This window comes from Pelophylax lessonae (genome assembly GCF_965119305.1).
Source record: "Pelophylax lessonae genome assembly, chromosome: 9".
NCBI lineage: Eukaryota > Metazoa > Chordata > Amphibia > Anura > Ranidae > Pelophylax > Pelophylax lessonae.
Window position 1 is genome coordinate 231,630,055 of NC_138776.1, and position 13,314 is coordinate 231,643,368.

General features: G+C 44.7%; 3 protein-coding genes across 3 annotated transcripts; 1 reads left to right on the forward strand and 2 right to left on the reverse strand.

Moving 5' to 3' along the window:
- Nucleotides 1-340: 340 nt before the first annotated feature.
- Nucleotides 341-652, reverse strand: LOC309564843 (histone H4; the record flags this gene model as incomplete). Its single annotated transcript, XM_082269528.1, has 1 exon — nucleotides 341-652. The coding sequence occupies one exon, from the start codon at nucleotides 650-652 to the stop codon at nucleotides 341-343; it is 312 nt and encodes a 103-aa protein (XP_082125654.1).
- A 4,002-nt stretch (nucleotides 653-4,654) lies between these two features.
- Nucleotides 4,655-5,311, forward strand: LOC309564728 (uncharacterized protein; the record flags this gene model as incomplete). Its single annotated transcript, XM_082269411.1, has 1 exon — nucleotides 4,655-5,311. One exon carries the CDS (start codon nucleotides 4,655-4,657, stop codon nucleotides 5,309-5,311), a length of 657 nt encoding a protein of 218 aa, XP_082125537.1.
- A 945-nt stretch (nucleotides 5,312-6,256) lies between these two features.
- Nucleotides 6,257-6,667, reverse strand: LOC309564755 (histone H3.2; the record flags this gene model as incomplete). The annotated part of the gene is made up of 1 exon (XM_082269437.1): nucleotides 6,257-6,667. The coding sequence occupies one exon, from the start codon at nucleotides 6,665-6,667 to the stop codon at nucleotides 6,257-6,259; it is 411 nt and encodes a 136-aa protein (XP_082125563.1).
- Nucleotides 6,668-13,314: the final 6,647 nt, after the last annotated feature.

Sequence of the window (13,314 nt, forward strand, 5' to 3'; positions counted from 1 at the left end):
AATCGGCTCCATCACCCGGAGTGCGGACTCTACAATCAACTATAACAATGCATCAACTGCCCAACCAATGTAATTTGTAATATTGTTCTGTTCTTCCATAGCTTTGTTAAACGTAAAACAGATCGAACAATCAGATCGCAGAGTGTATGGTCAGCTAGACATCGCAGCATTCCATTTCTTAGTGAAAAGAAATGAGCGGCAATTCCTATGGTTACACAATAAATGTGTAGAAATGAGTGTTGGGAGTTGTGAATGATCAGCCCTTTGTGTGAGAAGGTGGGTGGCCCTGAAAAGGACCTTTGTTGTGATGAAGTGGGTAAGCGGTGGATGTTGGGGTTTTTTAACCTCCGAATCCGTAGAGAGTGCGCCCCTGGCGTTTGAGAGCATAGACGACATCCATGGCGGTGACGGTCTTCCTCTTGGCGTGCTCGGTGTAGGTGACGGCATCGCGGATGACATTCTCCAGGAAAACCTTCAGCACTCCGCGGGTCTCCTCATAGATGAGTCCGGAGATGCGCTTGACACCCCCTCTGCGGGCCAAACGTCGGATAGCGGGTTTGGTGATGCCTTGGATATTGTCCCGGAGCACCTTCCTGTGCCGCTTGGCGCCTCCTTTCCCCAGACCCTTTCCTCCTTTACCGCGCCCAGACATGATGATTCTCTGCTACAAAGACAGACTGAGATCAGCTGTCTGCCCGCCCTCCTTATATACAGCCTGAGCGGACCAGATGGAAACCTTCCTGGGAAAGAGGCGGAGTCACACCATTCATTAAAAAATAAGACAATTTAATTAATTTATAAGGCACCTAATTATTATATTATATTCCGATACATTAATGCAACAGCAATACATTTCCGGAAGATGCATTTATTCCTTCTTATCATGTATTTCTATTTATAGCTGGAGATTACACAGAGAAAGGGAATCTTTAACACTTCATAACAGAAACACAATCACCAGTTTTAATTGTTCAAAGTAATTTAATATTTATAAAATATTGTTTTGAAAAGGAAACAAGGACACGTTTTCCCGACATCTCACCTTCCTGGGTGTAAGGCTGGGCGGACCTGATGGGAGACATGCTGAGAAGGGGGCGCTGTCAGTCATTTATTACACTGCAGATAATTGCATTTATTTAGAATATTGTAATGAATGGAAACGGATGTAATTTATCAAAAGCGAGATATTTTCTTTATTGATTCATTGTACATTTTTTCTGACATGTCATAATTTGATATATTTATATAAGTTTTTTCTTTCTTCATTTACTAGTTGGAAACATTGTTAACAGTTTGCTGATTTTAAAGTTACAAAGAGGGAGCCGATCAGACATGAAACATTTGTTTCATTGTACATATGTATTTGGCAGTGTCATCATTTCTACATATCTCTACCAGCACTTTCACTTTTTTACTCTAGTTTTAATATGGGGGAAATCTGTAACTGTTACATCTCTGAAAAAGGGAACATTAATTATCGGCCAGTTCCACGATCATATACAGATGTGATGATGAAACGTGTAATACTTCTTATCCCATCATATAGAAAGGTAGAGATCTATGAGAGAAGTCATCTCACTATCATGTTCTCTGTGTAGCAGTGTGTATGTGTGTGTGTGTGTGTGTGTGTGTGGGGGGGGGGGGTTGGATTCTGCATTCTGAGGACTTGGAATAAAAGAGAACATATGGAAATGTTTTACATTATTCAATCATCTTCACATTCCATTTCTATTCATCTTCTTGATAATAAAGCATTGATGAGATTTCTCGGATAAATGTCTCATCTGATGATCTCAGGTCTCAGTGTCGGATTTGGCGGTATAATAGGGCTGAGTATTTCTCTGTAACGTTCTTCACAATTCTGGCGGCAAATTTAAAAAAAGAGCTATGTGAAATCTGGGCCAATCAGAGCCGTGGGCGTTTCCCTCTTAAGCCTCTACTTCATAGAAATCTATTCTGAGATCTTTCTCCGTTTCCCCCCGAGAAAATACTTGTTCAGTAGACTTTTCATTGATCTCTATAGGAAACATTCTCTAGCAGGGCGGATTCTGTATTGTAAAGTAAAAGAAAAGCTTGGAAGAAATGTGACATTTATATTTCTAACGTATTTATTATTCTTGGTTAGATAAACTGTCCGACAATTCAGAGGACGGATGATCGATGTTCCCGGAGAAAGAGATATCAGATTTTAGTGTCTGATTATTCTTTGTGAGATAATTGGAACGTTCCATAGAATTCCGGCGGGAAATCTGAATTTTAGAATGTAAAAATTGCACCAATCACAGTTCTGGACGTTTTCTTCTGATAATAAAATGTATTTTTCGTCCAAGCAGTGTAAAGGAGGATCTGAAATTTTTGTTGCTTTTCAGATGAGGGATGTTTGTTTGGTATTTAATACTGAAAGATCTCTGATCTCCAGAGGTTATTCAGCAGAATTAAAGGATGACGGAAAATGAAAACTAACCCCTATAAGGAGATCACATCGTTCCTTATACGATATAAACAATTAGATGCTATATATATATATTCTAATTTGAACAGACAGGTGTCATTATAGCACATTGTCCCCCACCCGGATCACAATCTTAGGTGTATAAATATACGATCAGATCTCCTAAACATGTATGTCCGGCTCCTTCTTAGGCTCTGGGAAGATCTGTTGGATTTGGAAATAGAAAATAATTGATTCGGATTACTTGGCGCCAGACTTGTGTCAGTAATCATCGAGAATTTAACCGGTTTGGAAGAAATATTTGGAACCTGAAAAGCGACACAAGTGATGTGATTTTGAAGAAGATGAGCAGATCTATGAATAGAACTTCTACAATGTCGAGTTTAGCGGGATAATGCATCTGAATCTTCCTATCGTCCAGAAGGAGCACCTTTACTAATATATACACATTTATAGATGAATCAACATTAGCAGATTAAAAACGTAAAGTTTTAGTAATAAAGGAGCTAAGGAATAAAGGCATCCTCGTAGGGTGGTACTGTAAATGCGAGCATAAAAAGGTGCCACATCCCAAATTGAATAGCAAAATTGATCAGTGAACTCTTATGGCCTGTTTAGGCACCAAACTACACAAAATGTCTTACAAATGATACATTTTATTGCATTTTGTTCTTGAAATAGAAAGAGCAAATAAAATACTTGCGGTATGATACAACCCAAATATTCATAGCCACATGACCTTATATATACAGACCAATAGCTTACATGCCCGTACTTCTTGAATTGTATATTTGTTTGCTCTCTGAGCAATCCAATTTGTATACATGCTATACTTTGAGAATGTATCTTCTCATTTCATTTTTTGTTTCCTTTACATCTTTAAAAAAAAAAAAAAAAAATCAAATACAAAATTAAAGTAATAATAATAATTAAAAAAAAAAAAAAGATCACTTAAGACACATACTTTTTTCTTTATTTTAGTTGGAGTGGAAAGGGATAGGACCCCCTGACAGGTTTTTAATTCTGCTTGTGTCCCCATTGAGGGGGGTATTTACCCTCTCTATCTGTCCTGTTTACCATTTTCACTGAGCTTGAAAGTAAAAGAAAATCTCAAATGTTGGGTTATCACCGGAACAGTAGTAGAGTGGAATTCTTTCACACTGGACACTAGTTCTGGTGTGAATCAGGGATCCCCTCACTTTGCAAGGATTTCTTCTCACTCCCCGTTTAGCTATGGGACCAAAGATGGTAAAAATACATTTTTCATGGGGTTTATTATAACCCTCCCTTATTTTATATATTGAAATAAAATGGAAAAATAAATAAAAATGATTATTATTAATAATAATAATAAAGACGATTAACACCAACCTCTGCCTTACTTACATCCTCTTTTTGCCCCGTGTGAAGGAATGTGTAGATTTTACCTCTGATTCTAGATACAAGGAAACATTCTACCTGAGTAGTCTATATAACTGTGTAGTAATATGTGCTAATAAAGTTACTCAGAATATCCAGTGACAATATATTTGTAATGATGAGCAGAAAATGATACAAAGATGATGAGAACATGTAATGTTTAATGTACTGACACCTTCGAAATCTCTAACAATCTCTCCCATCACATCACACAGGGATCTGATGTCCCCGGCTGATGTTTTTGTTCCAGGATCCTTCTACTCAGCTATAGACGAGCAGATTTGTGTGTTGGAGGGAAATGTTTCCTGATCTTCTCTCTTCACTCATGTCATGTGGAGATGATTGTAGTTGGAGATGTGAGAAGATTGATTTCTGATAGGAATGTGTGTAGAAAAGCAGGTAGAAGGAAGAATGAGACACACACTCAGGAGGTTGGAGGTGTTTGCAGCCTCTGTGTTCAGCCTCCTGAGCAGATGATGAGAGCGGTAAGTGAGAGATCGATAAGTGACAGTCCAGTGAGCAGATCGGGTCCCCGATAAAGATCGGCCATCCTTCCATTTCATATTAAAATCGTTTATCTCTCTGACGGGGAAACACAAGAAGAGAGAGAAGAGTCTCCAACACTGAAATAAGAATTAGTGGGCGTGTTTAAGGTGTAACCAATAGCAGCGCAGAAGACAAATTCTATATCAACCAATAGCGGCGCAGAACGTCTGTATATAAGGCAGAGCGCCATCCCAGAATGATGTTTCTATTATCTGTTTTAAAAACTCCCTGAGAATCATGACGGAGACTGAGAGCGCCCCAGCCGCCGCTCCTCCAGCGGAGCCCGCCGCCAAGAAGAAGGCGACTAAGAAGGCGACAGCCGGAGGAGGGAAGAAAGGCAGCAAGAAGCCGTCCGGTCCCAGCGTGTCCGATCTCATCGTCACAGCCGTGGCCGCTTCCAAGGAGCGCAGCGGGGTCTCCCTGGCCGCCCTCAAGAAGCTCCTGGCCGCCGGAGGATACGATGTGGAGAAGAACAACAGCCGTCTGAAGATCGCCGTCAGGGCGCTGGTGACCAAGGGGAACCTCGTCCAGGTGAAAGGACATGGAGCCTCCGGCTCCTTCAAGATCAACAAGAAGCAGCAAGAGGGCGACAAGGCCAAGAAAACCGCCAAGAAGCCATTGGCTGCTGCTAAGAAGCCGGCCAAGTCCCCCAAGAAACCGGCGGCCAAATCACCCAAGAAGCCGGCGAAGTCCCCTAAGAAGAAGGCGGCCAGCAAAGCGGCCAAGAGCCCCAAAAAACCGGCAAAGGCTGCAGCTGCCAAGAAGGCGACAAAGAGCCCCAAGAAGCCCAAAGCTGCAGCCAAACCGAAAAAAGCCGCCAAGAGTCCGGCTAAGAAGGCGGCCAAAGCCAAGACAGCAGCCAAGCCCAAGAAGGCCGCTCCGAAGAAGAAATAAATCCAAGCAGCCGGAGATCTCCATCTACACCCCCCAAAGGCTCTTCTCAGAGCCACCCACCTCCTCCTAACAGAGCTACACATACCTGCCTACACCCCACCTCCTAACAGCTACACCCATCTCCTCCTATCAGAGCTACACCTACCTACATACACCCACCTCCTCCTAACAGAGCCACACATACCTGCCTACACCCATCTCCTCCTATCAGAGCTACACCTACCTACATACACCCATCTCCTCCTAACAGAGCTACACCTACCTACCTACACCCTTCTACTCCTAACAGAGCTACACTTACCTCCTCCTAACAGAGCCACACATGATATTTCAGTATGTAATGCGGCCATTATGAACGTTCTAAGAAGAATCATTGTAATGATCGTGAGATCTCATCCTCCTCTATGGGCTGATCGATCCTCAGATCTCTAAGCACTATTCCTAGCGATTCTGTTTGGAATAAGAAATGACGTTTCTAGAAAATACAAGAATGTGTCTCCTGAGAGAATCCAAACATTGTTCAATCTGTTCCTAGGAAGTGATTTGTTTTACCGTTAAATATTGTCCCAATGTATCTCTTAGGGAAGATATTGAGGAAGTGTGAATTGTTACTCTGTAATTGTTAGTAATGTTACAGATGAGTTCCATTGTATTTAGGGGACAATAAATCGGTAAAAGGATCTCCTTTATAGATGAGAAATGTGAATTTCTCTGGGATCGGTTTAGAAATGTTACAGATGAGATTTACTTCCACACTGAGGAGCGGAGAGAAAAGAGAAATGCAGTGAAGCTGATGGCCGGGAAAGTGTAGAAATGTAGTAGCGGGGATTGGCAGCATGTAGTAGGAGTGATGAGGTAGTATGGAGCTCTTTGTGAGGCGGATGTGGTGGCTCTGAAAAGAGCCTTTGTGCTGTGTAGATAGTATGGAGGGAGATAAGAATGTATTTAGGCCCTCTCTCCGCGGATGCGGCGTGCCAGCTGTATGTCTTTGGGCATGATGGTGACCCTCTTGGCGTGGATGGCGCAGAGGTTGGTGTCCTCGAAGAGTCCTACGAGATAAGCCTCGGAGGCTTCCTGCAGAGCCATGACGGCGGAGCTCTGGAAGCGCAGGTCGGTCTTGAAGTCCTGGGCGATCTCTCGGACTAGGCGCTGGAAGGGCAGCTTGCGGATGAGCAGCTCGGTGGATTTCTGGTAGCGGCGGATCTCCCGGAGAGCCACGGTGCCGGGCCTGTAGCGGTGAGGCTTCTTGACTCCGCCGGTAGCCGGGGCGCTCTTGCGGGCGGCTTTGGTGGCCAGCTGCTTGCGGGGAGCTTTCCCTCCGGTGGACTTACGAGCGGTCTGCTTGGTTCTTGCCATGGCGGAGAAACTCTTCTAATCTCCAGACGGAACAGAAGTGTGAGAACACGGGCTGTGCGGCGTCTATTTATACAGACCGCGCTCCGCGTTTATTGGTTAGTGCTGACCACGCCTTCTTAGGTTTAATTGGACTATTTCTTAGAGCTCTAATCAGCCAATGACTGAGTTGTGTGATTCAGCTTTCAGTAGGGCGGGGCTTTCCCAGCAAGAGGTCACATGGGACAGATTAACCCGAACCTGCCCGGAAAGCTGTGCGCGCCATTCCTGAAATAGGAGACATTAGAAATATTGTGAAGATGAAATGCTTTGTGAAATCCACTAAAGGACAATTTTACTATAAACTGCCCAGGAAGGATCATCGGGAAATGTTTTATTGAATCGGAAATAATTTCTGGCTTTATAAAGTCGTTTTTTTCTTAGTGATCAGTAAGGTGTCAGAGTTTAGATTTGATTTTCAGGTAAAATCTCTAATGAAGGTTTCTATGAAACGTGTAATACTTCCTATTCCATCATATAGAAAGGTAGAGTTCTATGAGAAAAGTCATCTCACTATCATGTTCTGTATGTAGCAATGGGGGAGGGGATTCTGCATTCTGAGGACTTGGAATAAAAGAGAAGATATGGAAATGTTTTACATTATTCAATCATCTTCACATTCCATTTCTATTCACCTTCTTGATAATAAAGAATTGATGAGATTTCTCGGTTAAATGTCTCATCTGATGATCTCAGGTTTCAGTGTCGGATTTGGCGGTATAATAGGGCTGATTATTTCTCTGTAACGTTCTTTACAATTCAGGCGGCAAATTTAAAAAGGAGCAATTTGAAATCTGAGCCAATCACAGCTGTGGGCGTTTCCTTCTTCAGTCAATAATGTCTTTCTTATAAGGATTTTAAAGAAATGCATTCTGAAATCTTTAATCGTTTCCCCCCCCCCCCCCCCCAAAAAAAAAATACTTGTTCAGTAGACTTTTCATTAATTTCTATAGGAAACCTTCTCTAGCAGGGCGAATTCTGGATTGTGAAGTAAAAGAAAAGACTGGAAGAAATGAACATTTATATTTCTAACGTATTTATTATTCTCGGTTAGATAAACTGCCCGACAATTCAGAGGACGGTTGATCGATGTTCCCGAAGGAAGAGATGTCAAATTTTAGTGTCGGATTATTCTATTTGAGATAATTGCAACGTTCCATAGAATTACGGCGGGAAATTTGAATTATATAATGTGAAAATTTCACCAATCACAGTTCTCTGTCTCTAATTCTGCTGAATATCTTCTGGAGATCAAAGGATGGAGGGAAATGTCAGCCAGTCCCTGTAAGGAGATCACATCCTTCCTTCACATTAAATACGATATAAACAAATATAATAACTAAATAAATATATAGCATGTTGTTCCCTCAGCGGGGTCACAATCTTAGGTGAGGAAATCTACAATCAGATCTCCTAAACATCTATATGCCGCACTCACACATTCTTACAATAAAACATCCTCCACAATCTCCCGCCTTACATTGTTACTTTATCTCAAATCACACGTTGGGAAGATCGCGGAGCTTTTATCCCACAACACAATGGAGGAGAGAAGCAAGAGAAACGATACATTGTATCTATTCAATCAGCCCAGCCAAATCTTTGTCTATTTGTATCTATTTCCATCACCAACAGCAGATCGATGTCCATAGATAAAGCCATAAGCTGCCTGATAGGTAAATGACACAGAATATGTACAAAGTATCAGCTACATACAAATCTGATCACAATATCACCTCAGACAGCACACAGTCCTTTATAAAAGTTAGAAATAGAAAAATGTTCCTACGTCATTCCACATGTTTAACACAATTACTAATATCTACACATTTATAGATGAATCATCATTAGCAGATTAAAAACTTAAAGTGTTAGTAATAAAGGAGCTAAGGAATAAAGGCCTCCTCACAGGGTGGTGCTGTGAATGCGAGCATAAAAAGGTGCCACATCCCAAATATAATAGTAAATTGATCAGTGAACTCTTATGGACTTTTTAGGCACCAAACTACACAAAATGTTTTAAAAATTATACCTGTTGTTACATTTTGTTCTTTTATTTCAAAGATTTTATTGGAGTTAACAAATGTAGTACAACGTTTAACATGCACTGGAGAATTACAGAGATTCAACTAACAACCCATAGGGTACAGAGAGCAAACTATAAAGTAACAAACAGTCGTAACCTCAGGAAAACCTCAGTAAGTGACAACAAAGGCTATGAACCAATGGGGGATCTCGGGATGGAGAAAGGTAAAAGGAACCCATCCCCTAGGCACCCCGTAAAGGGAACAAGCTGTGCCCAGGAGGAGAGGCGCGGCCAACAAGTACTCACCAAGTGATGAGGCAACTGCAAGAGGGTAATCAGATCCCGGAGGAGGGAAGCATGGGACAAATAGGGCTGTCCCGGGCAGGGACCAAGACAGCTGGAGCATGAGGTTACGATTAGCAAACAGGGGGAAACATAGCTCTCCGTTACCACATGACCAGTGGTTGAACAATAGTAGTTGAACCAGACAAATACGTTGTCAAAAAAGAAAACGAAAAAGAGAAAAGAAAAAGAAGAGGGGGTCAATAGATAGCAGTAATGGAAAAAAGAGAGGGGGGGAGGAGGGGAACAGAACAGGGAAGTAAAGAGGAGGGTGAGAGAGGGGTGGGTGGGAGAGAGAGAGGGAGGGGCGGGGGGGGGGGGGGGGGAAAGACAGGTCGCCGGGGGGGACGCCAGAAATAAGCGGTGTGAGCTATGCAAAGCTTGGAAGCCGATTAAGGAAGCAGCAAGGTGTCGTCAAAGTTGGGGGGCAGATAATGGGTCACCCAGGGTTGCCAAAGTTTATCAAACTTCTCCACCTTGTCAGTTAAGATCGCTTCTATTTTTGCATGGATCATCGCGTTGGTGACTCTATGTTTGAGTTCTGGCAAAGGCAAATGGGACGTCTTCCAAGCTTTTGCTATAGTTTGTTTGGCCGCTGTGGTGACCTGCAGGAATAACTTATGTCGAAATTTAGAAACATTGTCTGGTTTCAGGTTCAACAGGGCCAGTGAGGGATCCGGGGAGATGGGTACTTCCATGAGGGTGGAGAGGATTCGAAAGACCGCTTGCCAAAACTTTTGAACTGTAGGGCAAGTCCACCAGATGTGCATGTGCGTGCCTACAGTTGAGCAACCCCGGAAACATGCGGAGGGGTACGTGGGTAAGAACTTAGCAATGCGTGCTGGCACAAGGTACCAGCGCATTAGAACCTTGTAATTCGTCTCGGATGCCACTACATTTTGCGAGGCAGCCTTCGTCGTCTGCCAAATTTGTGACCAGTCTGCGGGGTCAAGCGTAAGCCCCAAATCATGTTCCCATTTAGCAGTGTACGGGGGGGGGGTTCGACTCGGGGGGTCTGAGAGTCTGGAATAGAGCATGGAGATCAGGCCACGGGTATGTGGGTCGTGAAGGCAAACGTGTTCGAAGGAGGTCAGGGTGGGCAAGGAAGTGTCTGTTCGAATGCACGGAGTTAGGAAGTGTTTAATCTGTAGATAGTGGAAGATTTCAGAGCTTGGGAGCCTATGTGCGTCTTTTAGTGTTTGGAAAGTCTTGAAGGCATTAAACAAGATTAAGGAGTGTGCCCTAACGAGGCCAGCAGAAGCCCATCTGTGGAACGAAGATGGAGAGTCCCAAGCTGGGGGAAAAGAAGGGTTATGTAAAAATGACAATAGAGGGTTGTGAGGTGACTGGAGTTTGTATTTGAATTTCAGTGTGTTCCAGAGACGAAGGGAATGGCACAAGATCGGGTTAGTTAGCGAACGACGGTCTGAGGGTGCCAGCCACAACAGATTAGCTACAGAAAGGGGATCACATTCCACTGCTTCAAGGGACACCCAAAGGGGGATTTCTTGGGTGGCGTGCCACTTGGGCAGCTGTGCCAACTGAGCCGCCTGGTAATATTTGGCAAATTGGGGAACACCCAATCCTCCCTGTAGCTTGTGAAGGTAGAGGACCCTACGGGGGATCCTGGGCCTGGATTTGCCCCAGATGAAAGAGAAGGTTCGGCACTGGAGTTGCCGAATGTAATAAGAGGGGACAGGTACAGGCAAAACCCTGAACATGTACAGTATTTTAGGCAACAAGGCCATTTTAGCTACGGTGATCCGGCCTAACCAGGCTACAGGTAAAGGAGCCCAAGTTTTCATGAGTTTAGTGAGGTGACGCAACATGGGAGGATAGTTGGCCGTGAAAAGTTCCGACGGATCTGCCGTGAGCTTAATTCCCAGGTAGGGAATGTGATGAGTAGCCCAGGTAAAGGGGAGTACAGACTGCAGTTGCTGAAGGAGTGGGGGGGGCAAGGAGATGTTAAGAGCCTTCGACTTTCGGGGGTTGACGACAAGTCCAGATAATGCAGCAAATCGTTGTAGGAGAACAAGGAGATTGGGGGTGGAGGTTAGCGGGGATGTGAGAAACAGGAGGATATCATCTGCAAATAAGCACAATTTGTGGTGATGTCCTCCTATTTCCAAGCCTTTAATATCAGGACTAGCACGAATTTTCTGGGCCAGAGGTTCGATAGCGAGGGCGAAGAGGAGAGGGGAAAGAGGACACCCTTGTCTGGTGCCACAGCCTATAGGGAATGTGGGAGATCTAAATCCCGCATATCGAACAAAGGCTGATGGCGAAGAATAAAGTGAGGAGATCCAGGCTAAGAAGTGGGGCCCGAAACCCCACGTGCGGAGCACAGTGTGCAGGTACGACCAAGATAGGGTGTCGAAAGCTTTTCTAATGTCAAGGGAGACAAAGCACGTAGGGACTTTACGGTGGCGGGCCAGGTAAGCTAGGTGTATCGCTCTACGCACATTGTCACCAGCCTGACGGCAGGGGATAAAACCTGTTTGGTCCCTGTGCACTAAAGATCCCACTATCGGGTTTAGGCGGGCCGCTAGGATTTTGGCCATGATCTTAATGTCAATATTAAGGAGGGATATCGGGCGGTAATTAGCCCAGGAAGTGTCATCAGTCTGTGGTTTAGGGATCATCGAGATGGCAGCGGTGAGGGAATCAGGACCAAAGGAATGGCCCCCGAGTACGGAATTGTAAGCCTTGGTCAGCATAGGAGTCAGGAGGTCCGAGAAATGTTTGTAGTAAGAGGCTGTAAACCCATCCGGACCCGGTCGTTTATTGAGTTTAAGAGTTTTGATTGCATTACGAATTTCGAGGTCCGAGATGGGTGAGTCTAGAGCTTCACGTTGCGAAACTGATAGGGTGGGCAAGTCGAGGTCTGAGAGGAAGTCAGAAGTCTGCGCGTCGGGGGAGGGTTGAGGAGGAGAGTAGAGCTTGGACAGGTGGTGACGAAATGTCTCTAAGATCTTGACCGGATTGCTAGTGTGGGTTGTGGGGGAGGTTTTAAGGCGTATAGGTTTTCGGATGACATTGGCATTACGAAGGGACAGAGCCAAAAATGTATCAGGTTTATTGGCTTTAATGTAAAACCTGTGATGAGACCGTCGCAGTTGCTTTTCGGCCGAATCAGTGAGGAAGAGATCCAGCTCCAATGCGGCCTTGTCCAGGGAAAGTTTGTTGTCCGGGGTGGGTTGTGTTTGGTACTGGAGGTGGGCACTGGTGTAGGCTGAGTCTAGGGTGTGGTAGAGGTGTCGGCGTTCCTTTTTGCGACGAGAGGCCAGACTAATGAGGGCACCGCGGATGACTGACTTGTGCGCCTCCCAGAGTGTAAATGGCGTGACGTCAGTTGTGTCATTGTGGGCAATATAGTCTTTAAGCGCTCCGGCTATCTCCATTCTGTGGGAAGGGTGGGTTAGGAGGGTGTCGTTCAACGACCAGGTGAAAGAACGCTGCTTGGGTATCAGGGAGTCGAAGGTGGAAACTACTGCGTCATGATCCGACCATGGGATTGGAAGGATCGAGGAAGCCAAGAGTGAGGGTGAAGTCGCTATGGAGGTGAGAATATGATCAATACGTGAGGATGTCTTGTGCGGGTTGGAATAAAAAGTATACTGCCGTTTCGACGGGTTATGTTCGCGCCACGTGTCGATTAGAGAGTGAGCGTGGAGTAGCTGCCGGAAGGTGAGTCTACTTGTGGACTGCAAGGGAGCGGCTGGGGATTTGTCCAGAAAAGGATATAAGACCTGATTGGAATCTCCACAGAGGATAACTGTGCCTTTTTTGTGTTCTTCAGTGATTCGGAGAAAGTGGGAGAGAAAGGCCTGGGGGTTTGCGTTAGGTGCATAGTAGGAAGCTAAGGTTACCTCCGTGTCTAATAAGGTGCCAATGAGTATAAGGTACCTACCTTCAGGGTCTGCAATGGATGAATGAAGTGTGAACGGTGCCGTTCTGTGGAAAGCTATCAAAACCCCCCTCTTCTTAACTGAGGCTGACGCTGTAAAAAATTGAGGATAAGAGGAAGTTAGGTATTTGGGAGTATGCGAGGTTGAAAAGTGTGTCTCCTGGAGGCAAGCTACATGCACATCAAGGGAGGCCAAGGAGCGAAAGGCCTTGCGCCTCTTTTGTGGAGAGTTGAGACCCTGCACATTGAGGGTCAATACATTCAGAGAGGCCATTGCACAGGTGTGGGCTGGGAGCCTAGTATAAGGAACCAAATTATAACAACCGGAGCCCCCCG